The sequence below is a fragment of the Bombina bombina genome, chromosome 2, assembly GCF_027579735.1.
Source record: "Bombina bombina isolate aBomBom1 chromosome 2, aBomBom1.pri, whole genome shotgun sequence".
Lineage (NCBI taxonomy): Eukaryota > Metazoa > Chordata > Amphibia > Anura > Bombinatoridae > Bombina > Bombina bombina.
Genome location: NC_069500.1, coordinates 184,746,901 through 184,762,118, shown reverse-complemented (window position 1 = coordinate 184,762,118; position 15,218 = coordinate 184,746,901). Strand labels below are relative to the sequence as shown.

Below are 15,218 nucleotides of genomic sequence, written 5' to 3'. Positions count from 1 at the left end.
CTAACTTTCCCACCACGTAGAAAGGAATACTTTAGGTTCCGAGGGTATCGGAAGCAACAGAGAGTGACGCAGCAAAATTCACTGACCCAGTCACTAGAGAGACGGCTATTTAGGACTGAAACAATCCTGAGAGCCGCACAGACCCGCAAGTCCTCTTGAGACTGCTTAGCTGAAACTTGTAAAACAAATAACAAGAAACATAAATAACGTAAATAGCACTCGGCACCCCCACCTGACCAGCAAGGTATAATAGGCGCCACGAGTCTGAATAAGCCGCGAGATAGAAGATCTGAGCCCAAGCAGTACCAGTCTGCAACCAGGGTCATAACTACCAAGCTGGCTAAATCCGACCTCAGAGAGGGAGGAAGAAAAACAGACAAACATGGGACTAACGTGTCCGGAACAACTTCCATAGAAGCAAACAGCGAGTATTGATTCCAGAGATTTTGAAGTTCACGCAGGAAAACTTGGTATGAAAAAGAAACTAAACTTCCTCCTAACCGGATAAAATAAAATAACAGGCAACCCGAGGGTTAACGCCCAAGAAGAGCAGAAAAATCTGCAGGACCAGCCTAACGGAAACCCTGTTCTTCCAACAAAACTGGGAAGGATCTCGATAACAAGACTTAAAGGAGATTACTTTATCCACCCATTTTTAACGAGGTGAGCTATTTGAAGGAGGAGACTGATGAGTCCCATAACCAAGAACGATAGGGTCCCCCAACATCTCAAAAACGTGTCTGAGTAAGACACAAAGGCGAGCCCGCCTGTAACGAAAGGCACAACACTCAGGAACAGTTACACCTGCAGGAAACTGAATGTGCCCTCCAGTGGCCGAGAGTGACATAATAGCAAATAAACATCCGGGGGGAACAATCCACAAACAAAACACATAACCTGGGTTATCCGCATGTGTAGTAGTAGTAGTAGGGAGCGGTAGGGAACTCGCCTCCCGAAGGACAGGGCCACCCAAGGCGGATGGCTCAGCAGTCCCTTGAATCCCCGAGCCCGAGGAAGAAGGCGCTCTAGGACGGCCTAAAGAACATAACTGACTGACCTGAGTAAATGGGGCCAATTCGCATTATTCACAGGATGAAGAATCTGAAACAGAAAGTTGAACAATCTCAACACCAGCATCCTCCATAACTGGATAAAGGATACAAAAAAAATGGACTATATATAAAACAATTTAAACGGCACCTGACATCCACAATGGCTGGGGCACTCACCACCTCCTATGAACCAGACACCAACGGACTAGAATTCTCCGTCGCCACACAGTCAGGAATGTGGAAATGAGAGACCAGAACGTAGACACTCCCGGTTACAAGGTGAACCATACAGTCCCAAAAAAGCACGCCCAACCGTAAGGTTGCGTCACTTCGAAAGGCCGTTATGTTCCAAAAGCTACAAGCCCAGTTAACACTACAGATAAGCAGATTGAATCACATAACAAAAATGATTAAAAAAACCCTTGTTCAATAATCCCCCTCAGAAGTTATTAACCCTTGATTCCAAGATACTAAAGGAGTCCCACTGAGACGCTGTATTTTTCATGCGAGTTCGCAGGAACAAATGAGGTACAGTACATTCATGAAGAAGTAAAATGAAATAATCTTACGGGAATCTACGCCGTGGAACAGGAACACGGCCCTTCAAGTGTGATGGATAGTAGCATCGCCTCTGCCATGGACTTGAGAGAAGAAAGCAGGCAGCTAAGCGAAGTTCGACAACGCTGATTGCTTGTGGAGTTGTTAAAATGAGTTGGGATGGTTTCGCAGAAAGACTCTTCCTGCATCTCCGGACTCTAACTTTCATCCAGGCCCTCACTGAGAGACTGAAATGATTACTTAAACTCCTGTCCTATGTCGAAGAGTACTAACCTCCATAAGAGACGAAAAGAAACTTCCGACACGTCTCTGCCAACCTCCTGGGACAAAAGGCAAAGAATGACTGGGATGAGGGAAGTGGGAGACATATTTAAGCCTTTGGCAGGGGTGTATTTGGCTCCTCTGGTGGCCAGGTTATTTCCCAGAAGTAATGAAGGCAGCTGTGGACTCTTTCCATTTATGAAGAAAAATATATTTAGAATAATAATGCATTTTATTATCCCTTTAACTAATACTGACAACCAATCTTACATTAATTCCATTTAAAAAATGTTTAACTTTCATCCAGGCCCTCACTGAGAGACTGAAATGATTACTTAAACTCCTGTCCTATGTCGAAGAGTACTAACCTCCATAAGAGACGAAAAGAAACTTCTGACACGTCTCTGCCAACCTCCTGGGACAAAAGGCAAAGAATGACTGGGATGAGGGAAGTGGGAGACATATTTAAGCCTTTGGCAGGGGTGTATTTGGCTCCTCTGGTGGCCAGGTTATTTCCCAGAAGTAATGAAGGCAGCTGTGGACTCTTTCCATTTATGAAGAAAAATATATTTAGAATAATAATGCATTTTATTATCCCTTTAACTAATACTGACAACCAATCTTACATTAATTCCATTTAAAAAATGTTTAATAGAATTTTATTTAAAAAAAAATGAAATTAAAAACTACAGTATAGTGACTGTCACTAGTATTTATACTGCCACAGATTTTCCATAGCTCAGCAACATGGAAGACCGTTTACCTTCTATTGAATAGCTAACAAAATAATAATAAGAGGCATTATATTTTTATTCTGACCAAAACTTAGACATCAAAGCTCTGAGGCAGATTTACAGCACACTTAGACAGGCAAATGGTAAACAAATCAGGCAAACAATACCTGAACAGTTGAAGAATGTCCAATCAAATCCCCAATAAGATCCAGTGATGCTACTATACAATTATCAGGCTTCTTTTTAATGGTTTGATTAGATTGCTTGTTTGACTTTCCAAATCCCCATATGCTGAAGAAACCTGTAAATATGGGTGTGTGAGTATCTGTTTAAATATAATAATAATAATAATAATAATAATACTGTACTGTGTGACAAACTTAGCATGAACAATGCATACAATTTGACAATATACTCTTTTCTACTGGGCACCCATTTATATATAAATGTTTTGTTAAACAGTCAAACTATTTGTGCATTGTTAATAATGAAAATACAAGTAATAAAAAACACAGTATTTGCAGAATAAAACATTCTTTTTAGGTCATACTCATGGGAAGCTACTGTACCTGTTTGAACCGGCTCAGCATGAAGGTGCTGTGTTAAACGTAATTCCCAAATGCGAACACTGCCATCTTCTGAACAGGAAACTAACTGTCTGAAAGAATGAACACAGAGATTAAATTATCTTTAAAGAGACACTAAAATAAGAATTAAACTTTAATGATATAAATTTATAAACACTACATATATATATATATATATATATATATATATATATATATATATATATATATATATATATATATATACACATACATACATACACACACACACACACAAACAAACACACATACATACATACAAACATACACACATACATACAAACATACACACATACAAACATACACACACTGGTAGTAGTATTATTTGATTTTGTTGTAGTATGTTATATGCAGTGTGGTAGGGCTTTGTAAAACATGTTTTGTTTTTTAGTTGTAGTTTTGCGATTATTAAAAAAACATAAATTATGCTTACCTGATAATTTAATTTCCATCTTAATGGGAGGAGAGTCCACGGCTATATTCATTACTTGTGGGAATTAAGAACCTGGCCACCAGGAGGAGGCAAAGACACCCCAGCCAAAAGCTTAAATACTTTCCCCACTACCTTCATCCCCCAGTCATTCTGCAGAGGGAACAAGGAACAGTAGGAGAAATATCAGGGAATAAATGGTGCCAGAAGAACAAAAATAAATTTAGGTCCGCCCATCGGAGAAATGGGCGGGAGCCATGGACTCTCCTCCCACAGATGGAATGAAATTATCAGGTAAGCATAATTTATGTTTTCCAGCTTAATGAGAGGAGAGTCCACGGTTTCATTCATTACTTGTGGGAAACAAATACCAAAGCTCTAGAGGACACTGAATAAAAAAAACGGGAGGGCAAAGGAGGTGGACCCTAATCTGAGGGCACCACAGCCTGCAAAACCTTTCTGCCAAAAGCTGCTTCTGCCGAAGCAAAAACATCAAATTTATAAAACTTTGTAAAAGTATTTAAGGAGGACCAAGTAGCCACCTTACAAATCTGCTCCATAGAGCCCTCATTCTTAAAAGCCCATGAAGAGGCCAGAGCCCTAGTAGAGTGAGCTGTAATACTCTGAGGAAGCTTATGTCCCACTGTCTCATAGGCCAAGCGAATCAAGCTCCTCAACCAAAAGGATAGGGAAGTAGAAAAGGCCTTCTGCCCCCTGCGCTTCCCCGAATACACAACAAATAAAGATGAAGTCTGTCTGAATTCTTTCGTGGCCTGAAGATAGAACTTCAAGGCTCGAACCACATCCAAATTATGAAGCAACCTTTCCTTTGAAGAAGAAGAGTTCGGACACACGGAAGGAACCACTATCTCCTGATTGATGTTACGATTCGACACAACCATGGGAAGAAATCCCAACCCAGTGCGAAGAACAGCCTTATCGGCGTGAAAAAACAGATAAGGAGGCTCACACTGCAAGGCTGCCAACTCAGAGACTCTGCGTACTGATGTAATAGCCAGTAAGAAAAGAACCTTCCAAGAAAGAGTTTTAATGTCAAGAGAATGCATAGGCTCAAATGGAGCCTTCTGCAAAATCTTAAGAACCAAGTTTAAGCTCCAAGGGGGAGCGGGATTTCTAAAGACAGGCCTGATCCTTGACAGAGCCTGAACGAAGGACTGAATATCAGGAAGCTCCTTAAGCTTCTTGTGCAACAGTACCGATAAAGACGAAATCTGTCCTTTTAAGGAACTGGCGGCAAGTCCCTTCTCCAACCCATCCTGGAGGAAGGACAGGATCTTGGATACCCTAACCGTATGCCACAAGGACAAGTAGGTCCTCCACACCTTATGATAGATGCGACGAGTGACCGGCTTCCTGGCTTGAATGAGAGCATGAATTCCTCTCTCAATCTCCACGCAGTCAGCCTCAGAGAATCGAGATTTTGATGTAAAAAAGGACCCTGAACCAGCAGATCTCGGCGACAAGGTAACCTCCATGGAGGAGACAATGACACCCCCACCAGATCCGCAAACCACATCTTCTGCGGCCACTACGGAGCAATCAGAATAGCCGAAACTTGCTCCTGCTTGATGCGGGCCACTACTCGAGGTATAAGTGGCAACAGTGGAAATATGTAGACTAGATTGAACTCCCAATCTATCAGCTCTGCTTGGGGATCCCTGGACCGCAACCTGTATCTGGGTAGCTTGAAGTTAAGTCTGGACGCGGGCGTCCCCCATCTGTTGCATATCTCTGCAAACACCTCAGGATGGAGAGACCATTCCCACGGATGAAACTATTGTCTGCTGAGAAAATCTGCTTCCCAGTTGACCTCCAGAGAATCCTGAACGTGTCTAATCCAAGCCTCTACGAAAAGCGATAATCTGCCCCCTACGCAGTCCAGAGATGGATCGGGGGCCGCCCCTTCATGCTGATTTTGTTTCGGCAGGCTTCTTGCTCTGCTTGTCTTTGTTCCAAGATTGAGCAGGTTTCAAAGATCCCTTGGACTGCTCGAGTTTCGTAGCAGGTTTCTGATGTTGGGACTTGTCCGAACAAAAGGGACGAAAAGTAGACCCCTTAGGCTTATTCTTATCCTGCAGTAGGAAAGCACCCTTGCCTCCCGTGACCGTGGAAATAATAGAGTCCAGGCCTCGACCAAAAAGAACTTTCCCCTGAAATGGGAGGGATAGTAATCTAGACTGGGAAGTCATGTCAGCAGACCACGACTTTAACCAGAAAGCCTTACGGGCTAGAACAGAGAACCCTGATGTCCTAGCATTCAGGCGAATAATCTGCATATTTACATCACAGACAAATTAGTCACCCTTAAGGCCTTAAATATTTTCTGTATCTCCTCGAGGGGAGTCTCCACCTAGACCATAGCTGACAGAGCGTCACACCAGTAGGTAGCAGCTCCAGCCACTCAGCCACTGCAGCGACCGCCGCTCGCGGTTGAAATACAAACCTTAGGGATGGCCCTCCACAGCTCAAGCTGAGAGTCCGGAACAGGGAACAGTTTTTTAAAAGAAGTAGAGGGAGAAAAGGACGAACCAAGTTTCTCCCATTCGTTCTTAATAATATTAGCCATCTTAATGGGAACCGGGAAGGGCTGAGGCACCACCCTGTCCTCGTAGACCCTATCTAGCTTAGGGATTGAAGGTTCCTCCGGAATTTTTGATTCCGGAACCTCCAACGTAGCAAGTACCTCTTTCAACAAGAAGCACAAATGCTCCATTTTAAACTTAAAGTCTGGCTCCTCCACAGCTCAAGGTCTAGATGTCTCTGATTCCGACCTAGAAAGAGCGTCCTCCGAGGAGTCGTCTTCATCAGTGGATAATCTGTCAGAGACATCCAACGGAGTAGATGACACCTGGGACGGATAGCTATGTTTCACCTTTCACTTGCGCTTAGCAGGGCGTGGCATTGAAGACTGCAGAGACCGCCGTTTGCAACTGATCAGCAAATTCTGGCGGCCCTGGGGAGCTGCATGTGTAATCGGAGATGAATGTAGGGAAAGCACCTTGTGGGACGGAAAACCCTCAGAGGTGGATGGCTCAGTTGTAAATATCTTATTCTTATTAGATATTGCAATTTTATCAAAGCATGTGAAACATAGTTGATCATAGAAAATGAAACAAAAATACAAACTAATTAAAAGCAGCTACACCCAAAAAACAGAATTTATGCTTACCTGATAAATTACTTTCTCCAACGGTGTGTCCGGTCCACGGCGTCATCCATAACTTGTGGGAATATTCTCCTCCCCAACAGGAAATGGCAAAGAGCACAGCAAAAGCTGTCCATATAGTCCCTCCCAGGCACCGCCCCCCCAGTCATTCGACCGACGGACAGGAGAAAAAAAGGAGAAACTATAGGGTGCCGTGGTGACTGTAGTTGAAGAAAGAAATTTATCAAACCTGATTAAAAAACCAGGGTGGGCCGTGGACCGGACACACCGTTGGAGAAAGTAATTTATCAGGTAAGCATAAATTCTGTTTTCTCCAACATTGGTGTGTCCGGTCCACGGCGTCATCCATAACTTGTGGGAACCAATACCAAAGCCTTAGGACACGGATGAAGGGAGGGAGCCAATCAGGTTACCTAAACAGAAGGCACCACGGCTTGCAAAACCTTTCTCCCAAAAATAGCCTCCAAAGAAGCAAAAGTATCAAATTTGTAGAATTTGGCAAAAGTGTGCAGAGAAGACCAAGTCGCTGCCTTACATATCTGATCAACAGAAGCCTCGTTCTTGAAGGCCCATGAGGAAGCCACAGCCCTAGTAGAGTGAGCTGCGATACGTTCAGGAGGCTGCCGTCCGGCAGTCTCGTAAGCCAATCGGATGATGCTTTTCAGCCAAAAGTAAAGAGAGGTAGCAGTAGCTTTTTGACCTCTCCTCTTGCCAGAATAAACGACAAACAGAGAAGACGTTTGTCTGAAATCCTTTGTTGCTTCTAAATAGAACTTTAAAGCACGGACTACATCTAAATTGTGTAACAAACGTTCCTTCTTGGAAACTAGATTTGGGCACAAAGAAGGCACAACTATTTCCTGGTTAATATTCTTGTTGGAAACAACTTTTGGAAGGAAACCAGGTTTAGTACGTAAAACAACCTTATCTGAATGAAACACCAGATAGGGCGGATTACACTGCAGAGCAGATAATTCAGAAACTCTTCTCGCAGAAGAAATAGCAACCAAAAACAGAACTTTCCAAGATAACAACTTGATATCTATGGAGTGTAAGGGTTCAAAAGGAACCCCTTGAAGAACTGAAAGAACTAAATTTAGACTCCAAGGAGGAGTCAAAGGTCTGTAAACAGGCTTGATCCTGACCAAAGCCTGAACAAAAGCTTGAACATCTGGCACAGCTGCCAGTCGTTTGTGTAACAAGACAGATAAAGCAGAAATCTGTCCTTTTAGAGAACTTGCTGATAATCCCTTATCCAAACCTTCTTGGAGAAAGGAAAGGATCCTAGGAATTTTAATCTTACTCCATGAGAATCCCTTGGATTCACACCAACAGATATACGTTTTCCATATTTTATGGTAAATCTTTCTAGTCACAGGTTTTCTGGCTTGTACCAGAGTATCTATCACAGAATCCGAAAACCCACGCTTAGATAACATCAAGCGTTCAATTTCCAAGCCGTCAGCTGGAGAGAAACTAGATTTGGATGTTCGAATGGACCTTGTACTAGAAGATCCTGTCTCAAAGGTAGCTTCCATGGTGGAGCCGATGACATATTCACCAGGTCTGCATACCAAGTCCTGCGTGGCCACGCACAAGCTATCAAAATCACAGAGGCCTTCTCCTGTTTGATCCTGGCTACCAGCCTGGGAATGAGAGGGAACGGTGGAAACGCATAAGCTAGGTTGAAGGTCCAAGGCGCCACTAATGCATCCACTAGAGTCGCCTTGGGATCCCTGGATCTGGACCCGTAGCAAGGAACCTTGAAGTTCTGACGAGACGCCATCAGATCCATGTCTGGAATGCCCCATAATTGGGTTAATTGGGCAAATACCTCCGGGTGGAGTTCCCACTCCCCCAGATGGAAGGTCTGATGACTCAGATAATCCGCCTCCCAGTTTTCCACTCCTGGGATGTGGATCGCAGATAGGTGGCAGGAGTGATCCTCCGCCCATTTGATGATTTTGGTCACCTCTCTCATCGCCAGGGAACTCCTTGTTCCCCCCTGATGATTGATGTAAGCAACAGTCGTCATGTTATCTGATTGGAATCTTATGAATCTGGCCTTTGCTAGTTGAGGCCAAGCCCTGAGAGCATTGAATATCGCTCTCAGTTCCAGAATGTTTATCGGGAGAAGAGACTCTTCCCTGGACCATAGACCCTGAGCTTTCAGGGAATCGCAGACCGCGCCCCAGCCGAATAGACTGGCGTCGGTCGTGACGATGACCCACTCTGGTCTGCGGAAGCTCATTCCCTGGGACAGGTGATCCTGGGTCAGCCACCAACGGAGTGAGTCTCTGGTCTTCAGATCTACTTGAATCACTGGAGACAAGTCTGTATAGTCCCCATTCCACTGTTTGAGCATGCACAGTTGTAATGGTCTTAGATGAATTAGCGCAAAAGGAACTATGTCCATTGCTGCAACCATCAACCCTACTATTTCCATGAACTGAGCTATGGAAGGCCGTAGAACAGAGTGAAGAACTTGACAAGCGTTTAGAAGCTTTGACTTTCTGACATCTGTCAGGAAAATCTTCATTTCTAAAGAATCTATTATTGTCCCCAAGAAAGGAACTCTTGTTGACGGAGACAGGGAACTTTTTTCTATGTTCACCTTCCACCCGTGAGATCTGAGAAAGGCCAGAACGATGTCTGTGTGAGCCTTTGCCTTTGAAAGAGACGACGCTTGTATTAGAATGTCGTCCAAGAAAGGTGCCACTGCAATGCCCCTTGGTCTTAGAACCGCTAGAAGGGACCCGAGTACCTTTGTGAAAATCCTTGGAGCAGTGGCTAGCCCGAATGGGAGAGCTACAAACTGGTAATGTTTGTCCAGAAAGGCGAACCTTAGGAACTGATGATGATCTTTGTGGATAGGAATATGTAGATACGCATCCTTTAGATCCACGGTAGTCATAAATTGACCCTCCTGGATTGTAGGTAGAATCGTTCGAATAGTTTCCATTTTGAACGATGGCACTCTGAGAAATTTGTTTAGAATCTTTAAATCCAGAATTGGTCTGAAGGTTCCCTCTTTTTTGGGAACTACAAACAGATTTGAGTAAAACCCCAGTCCTTGTTCCACAGTTAGAACTGGGTGTATCACTCCCATTTTTAACAGGTCCTCTACACAATGTAAGAATGCCTGTCTCTTTATTTGGTTTGAAGATAAACGAGAGATGTGGAACCTTCCCCTTGGGGGTAGTTCCTTGAATTCTAGAAGATAACCCTGAGAGACTATTTCTAGTGCCCAGGGATCCTGAACATCTCTTGCCCAGGCCTGAGCAAAGAGAGAGAGTCTGCCCCCTACTAGATCCGGTCCCGGATCGGGGGCTACCCCTTCATGCTGTCTTGGTAGCAGCAGCAGGTTTCTTGGCCTGTTTACCCTTGTTCCAGCCTTGCATCGGTTTCCAAGCTGGTTTGGTCTGGGAAGCATTACCCTCTTGTCTAGAGGCTGCAGAGTTGGAGGCCGGTCCGTTCCTGAAATTGTGAAAGGAACGAAAATTGGACTTATTCTTAGCCTTGAAAAGCCTATCTTGTGGGAGGGCATGGCCCTTACCCCCAGTGATATCTGAAATAATTCTGGCCCAAAGAGGGTCTTACCTTTGAAAGGGATATTAAGCAATTTTGTCTTGGAAGATACATCCGCTGACCAAGACTTTAGCCAGAGCGCTCTGCGCGCCACAATTGCAAACCCCGAATTTTCGCCGCTAATCTAGCTAACTGCAAAGCGGCATCTAAAATAAAGGAATTAGCTAACTTAAGTGCGTGAATTCTGTCCATAACCTCCTCATACGGAGTCTCTCTACTGAGCGACTTTTCTAGTTCTTCGAACCAGAACCACGCTGCTGTAGTGACAGGAACAATACACGAAATAGGTTGAAGGAGGTAACCTTGCTGTACAAAAATCTTTTTAAGCAAACCCTCCAAATTTTTATCCATAGGATCTTTGAAAGCACAATTGTCCTCAATAGGAATGGTCGTGCGTTTGGCTAGTGTAGAAACTGCCCCCTCGAACTTAGGGACTGTTTGCCATAAGTCCTTTCTGGGGTCGACCATAGGAAATAATTTCTTAAATATAGGAGGAGGGACAAAAGGTATGCCAGGCTTCTCCCACTCCTTATTCACTATGTCCGCCACCCGCTTGGGTATTGGAAAAGCGTTGGGGTGCACCGGGACCTCTAGGAACTTGTCCATCTTGCACAATTTTTCTGGGATGACCAAGTTGTCACAATCATCCAGAGTAGATAGCACCTCCTTAAGCAGTGCGCGGAGATGCTCTAATTTAAATTTAAATGTCACAACATCAGGTTCTGCCTGCTGAGAAATTCTTCCTGAATCAGAAATTTCCCCATCTGACAAAACCTCCCTCATAGCCACTTCAGATTGGTGTGAGGGTATGACAGAGCAATTATCATCAGCGCCCTCCTGCTCTACAGTGTTTAAAACAGAGCAATCTCGCTTTCTCTGAAATGCAGGCATTTTGGATAAAATATTTGCTATGGAGTTATCCATTACTGCTGTCAATTGTTGCATAGTAACAAGCATTGGCACGCTAGAAGTACTAGGGGTCTCCTACGTGGGCAAAACTGGTGTAGACACAGAAGGAGATGATGTAGAACTATGTCTACTCCCTTCATCTGATGAATCATCTTGGGCAACTTTACTATCTGTGGCAGCACTGTCCTTACTTTGTTTGGACGCTATGGCACAATTATCACACATATTTGAAGGGGGAGACACTTTGGCTTCCATACACACAGAACATAGTCTATCTGAAGGCACAGACATGTTAAACAGGCTTAAACTTGTCAATAAAGTACAAAAACCGTTTTAAAACAAAACCATTACTGTCTCTTTAAATTTTAAACAGGTCACACTTTATTACTGAATATGTGAAAAACTATGAAGGAATTGTTCAATTTTAACCAAATTTTCACCACAGTGTCTTAAAGCATTCAAAGCATTGCACCCCAAATTTCAGGCTGTTAACCCTTAAAATGTGGAAACCGGAGCCTTTTACAGTTTTAACCCCCTTACAGTCCCAGCCCCAGCCTTTGCTGCGACTTCACCAAACCCAGGGGAGTATACAATACCAAATGAAGCCTTCTAGGAACCTTTTCAACTAATTCCAGACCCACACACATGCAGCTTCATGTATTGCTCTCAAAAGTAACTGTGCAGTAATGGTGCAAAAATGAGGCTCTGCCTACTACAGAGAAGGCCCTTCCTGACTGAGAAGGTGTCTAAACCAGTGCCTGACGTAAAAAAACGTTCCCCAAAGTTAAAAAGTGTGAATTTCAACATCAAACTGTATAAAATGCCTAAATAAAGCAATCGATCTAGCCCATAAAAGTGTCTACCAGTTTTATAGCCCATATTAAGCCCTTTATTCTGTTTGAGACTAAGAAAATGGCTTACCGATCCCGATGAGGGGAAAAATGACAGCCTTCCAGCATTACACAGTCTTGTTAGAAATATGGCTAGTCATACCTTAAGCAGAAAAGTCTGCCAACTGCTCCCCCCAACTGAAGTTATCTCATCTCAACAGTCCTGTGTGGGAACAGCAATCGATTTTAGTTACTGCTGCTAAAATCATACTCCTCTCACAAACAGAACTCTTCATCTTTTTCTGTTTCAGAGCAAATAGTACATACCAGCACTATTTTAAAATAACAAACTTGATAGTAGAATAAAAACTACAACTAAACACCACATACTCTTCACCATCTCCGTGGAGATGCTACTTGTTCAGAGCGGCAAAGAGAATGACTGGGGGGGCGGAGCCTGGGAGGGACTATATGGACAGCTTTTGCTGTGCTCTTTGCCATTTCCTGTTGGGGAGGAGAATATTCCCACAAGTTATGGATGACGCTGTGGACCGGACACACCAATGTTGGAGAAATAAACATTATACTCCTCAAAAGATAGTGTGTGGGACAAAGAAAAAGAAATGGAAAGGGTAGTGCTAAAAACCTAAGTGATGAGTATGGATATATATCTATATCATCAAATATTAGATAACAAATATAAAATGTAAAATACAAATGTATTATACTTAATAAACAAACTATATATGACACTGGTGTCTATACATACATAGGTACAGGTTATATCATATAAAACACAATATTAGCACATATGTAATAGGATGTTCAACTATTATATAACTGGTTAAAATGTCTGCTTGATGAATCAGATAATAAAATAAATCTTTAAAAACATGTGCAATGTATTAAAAACATATACAATGTGTTTCTTCAAGTGTCAATATCGATATATTGTTTCTGTCATTTTAAAATTCTAGCAAGATATTGTTAGTTTATTATGTTATTAATCGTACCTGTTTTTTCAATGTGGGATGATGTGGATAGTGGTTCTTATTATGATGAGCTCCCCAGCGGCTAACCCCTCCGGTGTTTATATTCCTAGGGTTCCGCTCCGCTCCTCGTATAGGCCCCAATCACCTCCGTTAGACTTATATTACCCAATGTGGGAATAAAGTCAGATCGCTATATTACCTGTATTCCTCAGTATAGGATAAAATGAATTCAAATTCTTTAGAGTAGAGCTCCCCAACGGGCCACTACTCGAGGTATAAGTGGCAAAAGTGGAAATATGTAGACTAGATTTTGGAGTTAAGTCAGTACAACGCTAAAAGCTGCTACGGACCTAACTCCAAAAATTGTATTTCTGTGAAATTCACAACTGAAAGGTAACATCAGGAAAAACTGGGATCCACTAGAAGAGCAGAACAGAACCCCAGGTTACAGAGGGGTTAGCCGTTGGGGAGCTCTACTCTAAAGCATTTAAATTCATTTTTTTTTTTTTTTTTTTTTTAAATTCCATCATTTATTGATCAAAAGCACATAAAGAAAAAGTCACAAACAACGGTGCACTCACCGTAAAGGTTTACATATTACAATCTGTGCATTCATGTAAAGAAATAAATCTTAATATAGGATGGAGGCTTATATATCTGTAATTAACACATAACCTAACAAATTAAATAACAAAAACAAAATTAAACCTTACTGATCATTATCTTTGTGTTGGGAGTAGCTAGTATTTCTTCATACTAAATTTATTAAAATTCGGGTTGAATAGCTCAACATGAAATAATCTCTAGAGTTTCACCTAAATCCAGCAATATGTTACTAGTGAACCTATGTAGGATATGTTCCACATAAGTCTTACTTTGCCGTGGGGAGCCTCCGACTCCATGTCAAAAAGTCAATCAGAGGGGAGTTATATGAGGATCAATGTGAGTTAGTGTTCAGTCGGGGGTAATGAGTCGTCCCATAGGAATTTCATATTCTGGAAAAATTCTAGTCTCATTCTTTTTAAGTATCCAAATTCCTCTAGGTCTAGGAGTTCGTTCATTTTTATTAGCCACATCTGTCCTGTCAAGGGTACGGGCATTTTCCAGTGTAAAGCAATTAGAGCTTTAGCTCCATTAATGCCAATTTGTAGTAGTTGTCTTCTAAGTCTACATGATATTTGGGGAAGTCTATTCAGGAGGGTAATATGGGGTGTCAGTCGGAGGTCTTTGATTAGGCCTTTCCTAAAATGAGTTTCTATGAATTGCCATAATTGTGTTAATAACTCGCAGTCCCACCACATGTGTAGATAATTGCCTCTCTTTTTGCAACCTCTCCAACAGTGATCGTTGGAGGATGGGTAAATAGAGCGTAATCTCGCTGGAGTCAGATACCAGCGTGTGAGTACTTTGAAATTTAATTCAAGGAGTTTCGGAGAGGTTGAGGACTTTTTCGTGTTTTGGAATATGTTCGCCCACTCCTCCTCGCTTAGAGTGGTTCCGAGTTCTTTATGCCAGTTGTTGGTGTAAGCAGGTAGTTCTGTCTTCATATGATTCTGTAATATACTACGTATTTTGGATAGTGAGTGTGGTGACGGTGTATTGGCCGAGCAGATGTTCTCAAAAGGGGTCAGTTGCCTTAGATAGTCTTTTTGAAATAGTGTTGTGTTGATAAAATGTGTGAGTTGATTATATTTTAGCCATGGATAGTATGCCCCTTGTGCTACTTCCCTCATTTCTTCCCTGCGTATGAGTTTCCCCTCCCGAACAAACTCCTTTAAAGGAGTGGTATATCCCCATTCCGTTTCTCTTTGAAAGTTTCTGTCTAGCCCACCCGTCAATTCTGCATTTAATGGGATGGGAAAAAGGGACGATCTAGGTCCAGAGATGTCCCTTCTTTTGTGTTTGATTTTTTCCCAAGAGTCAAAGAAGTGTTGGTGTATTGGAAGTGTTGTGCATTGCAAGGGTCTTAAGGGTTTAGGGACCCAGCATAAAGCTCCTACAGATGGGACTTTCAGTATTTGAGAGTCAATGGAAATCCAGGCTTTGTGTCCTGATGTGTTATGCCAGTCATA

At 42.6% G+C, this 15,218-nt stretch overlaps 1 protein-coding gene across 1 annotated transcript in view; it reads right to left on the bottom strand.

Annotated features, from left to right (window-relative positions):
* Positions 1 to 15,218, bottom strand: part of WDR41 (WD repeat domain 41) — a 411,686-nt gene that overhangs the window by 71,921 nt on the left and 324,547 nt on the right. The window contains exons 11-12 of the mRNA XM_053701379.1: positions 3,175 to 3,263; positions 2,773 to 2,906 (exon numbers count right to left, since the gene is read on the bottom strand). Of these exons, the coding sequence (XP_053557354.1) occupies positions 2,773 to 2,906; positions 3,175 to 3,263 (223 nt within the window). The remainder of the gene's footprint in view (positions 1 to 2,772; positions 2,907 to 3,174; positions 3,264 to 15,218) is intronic.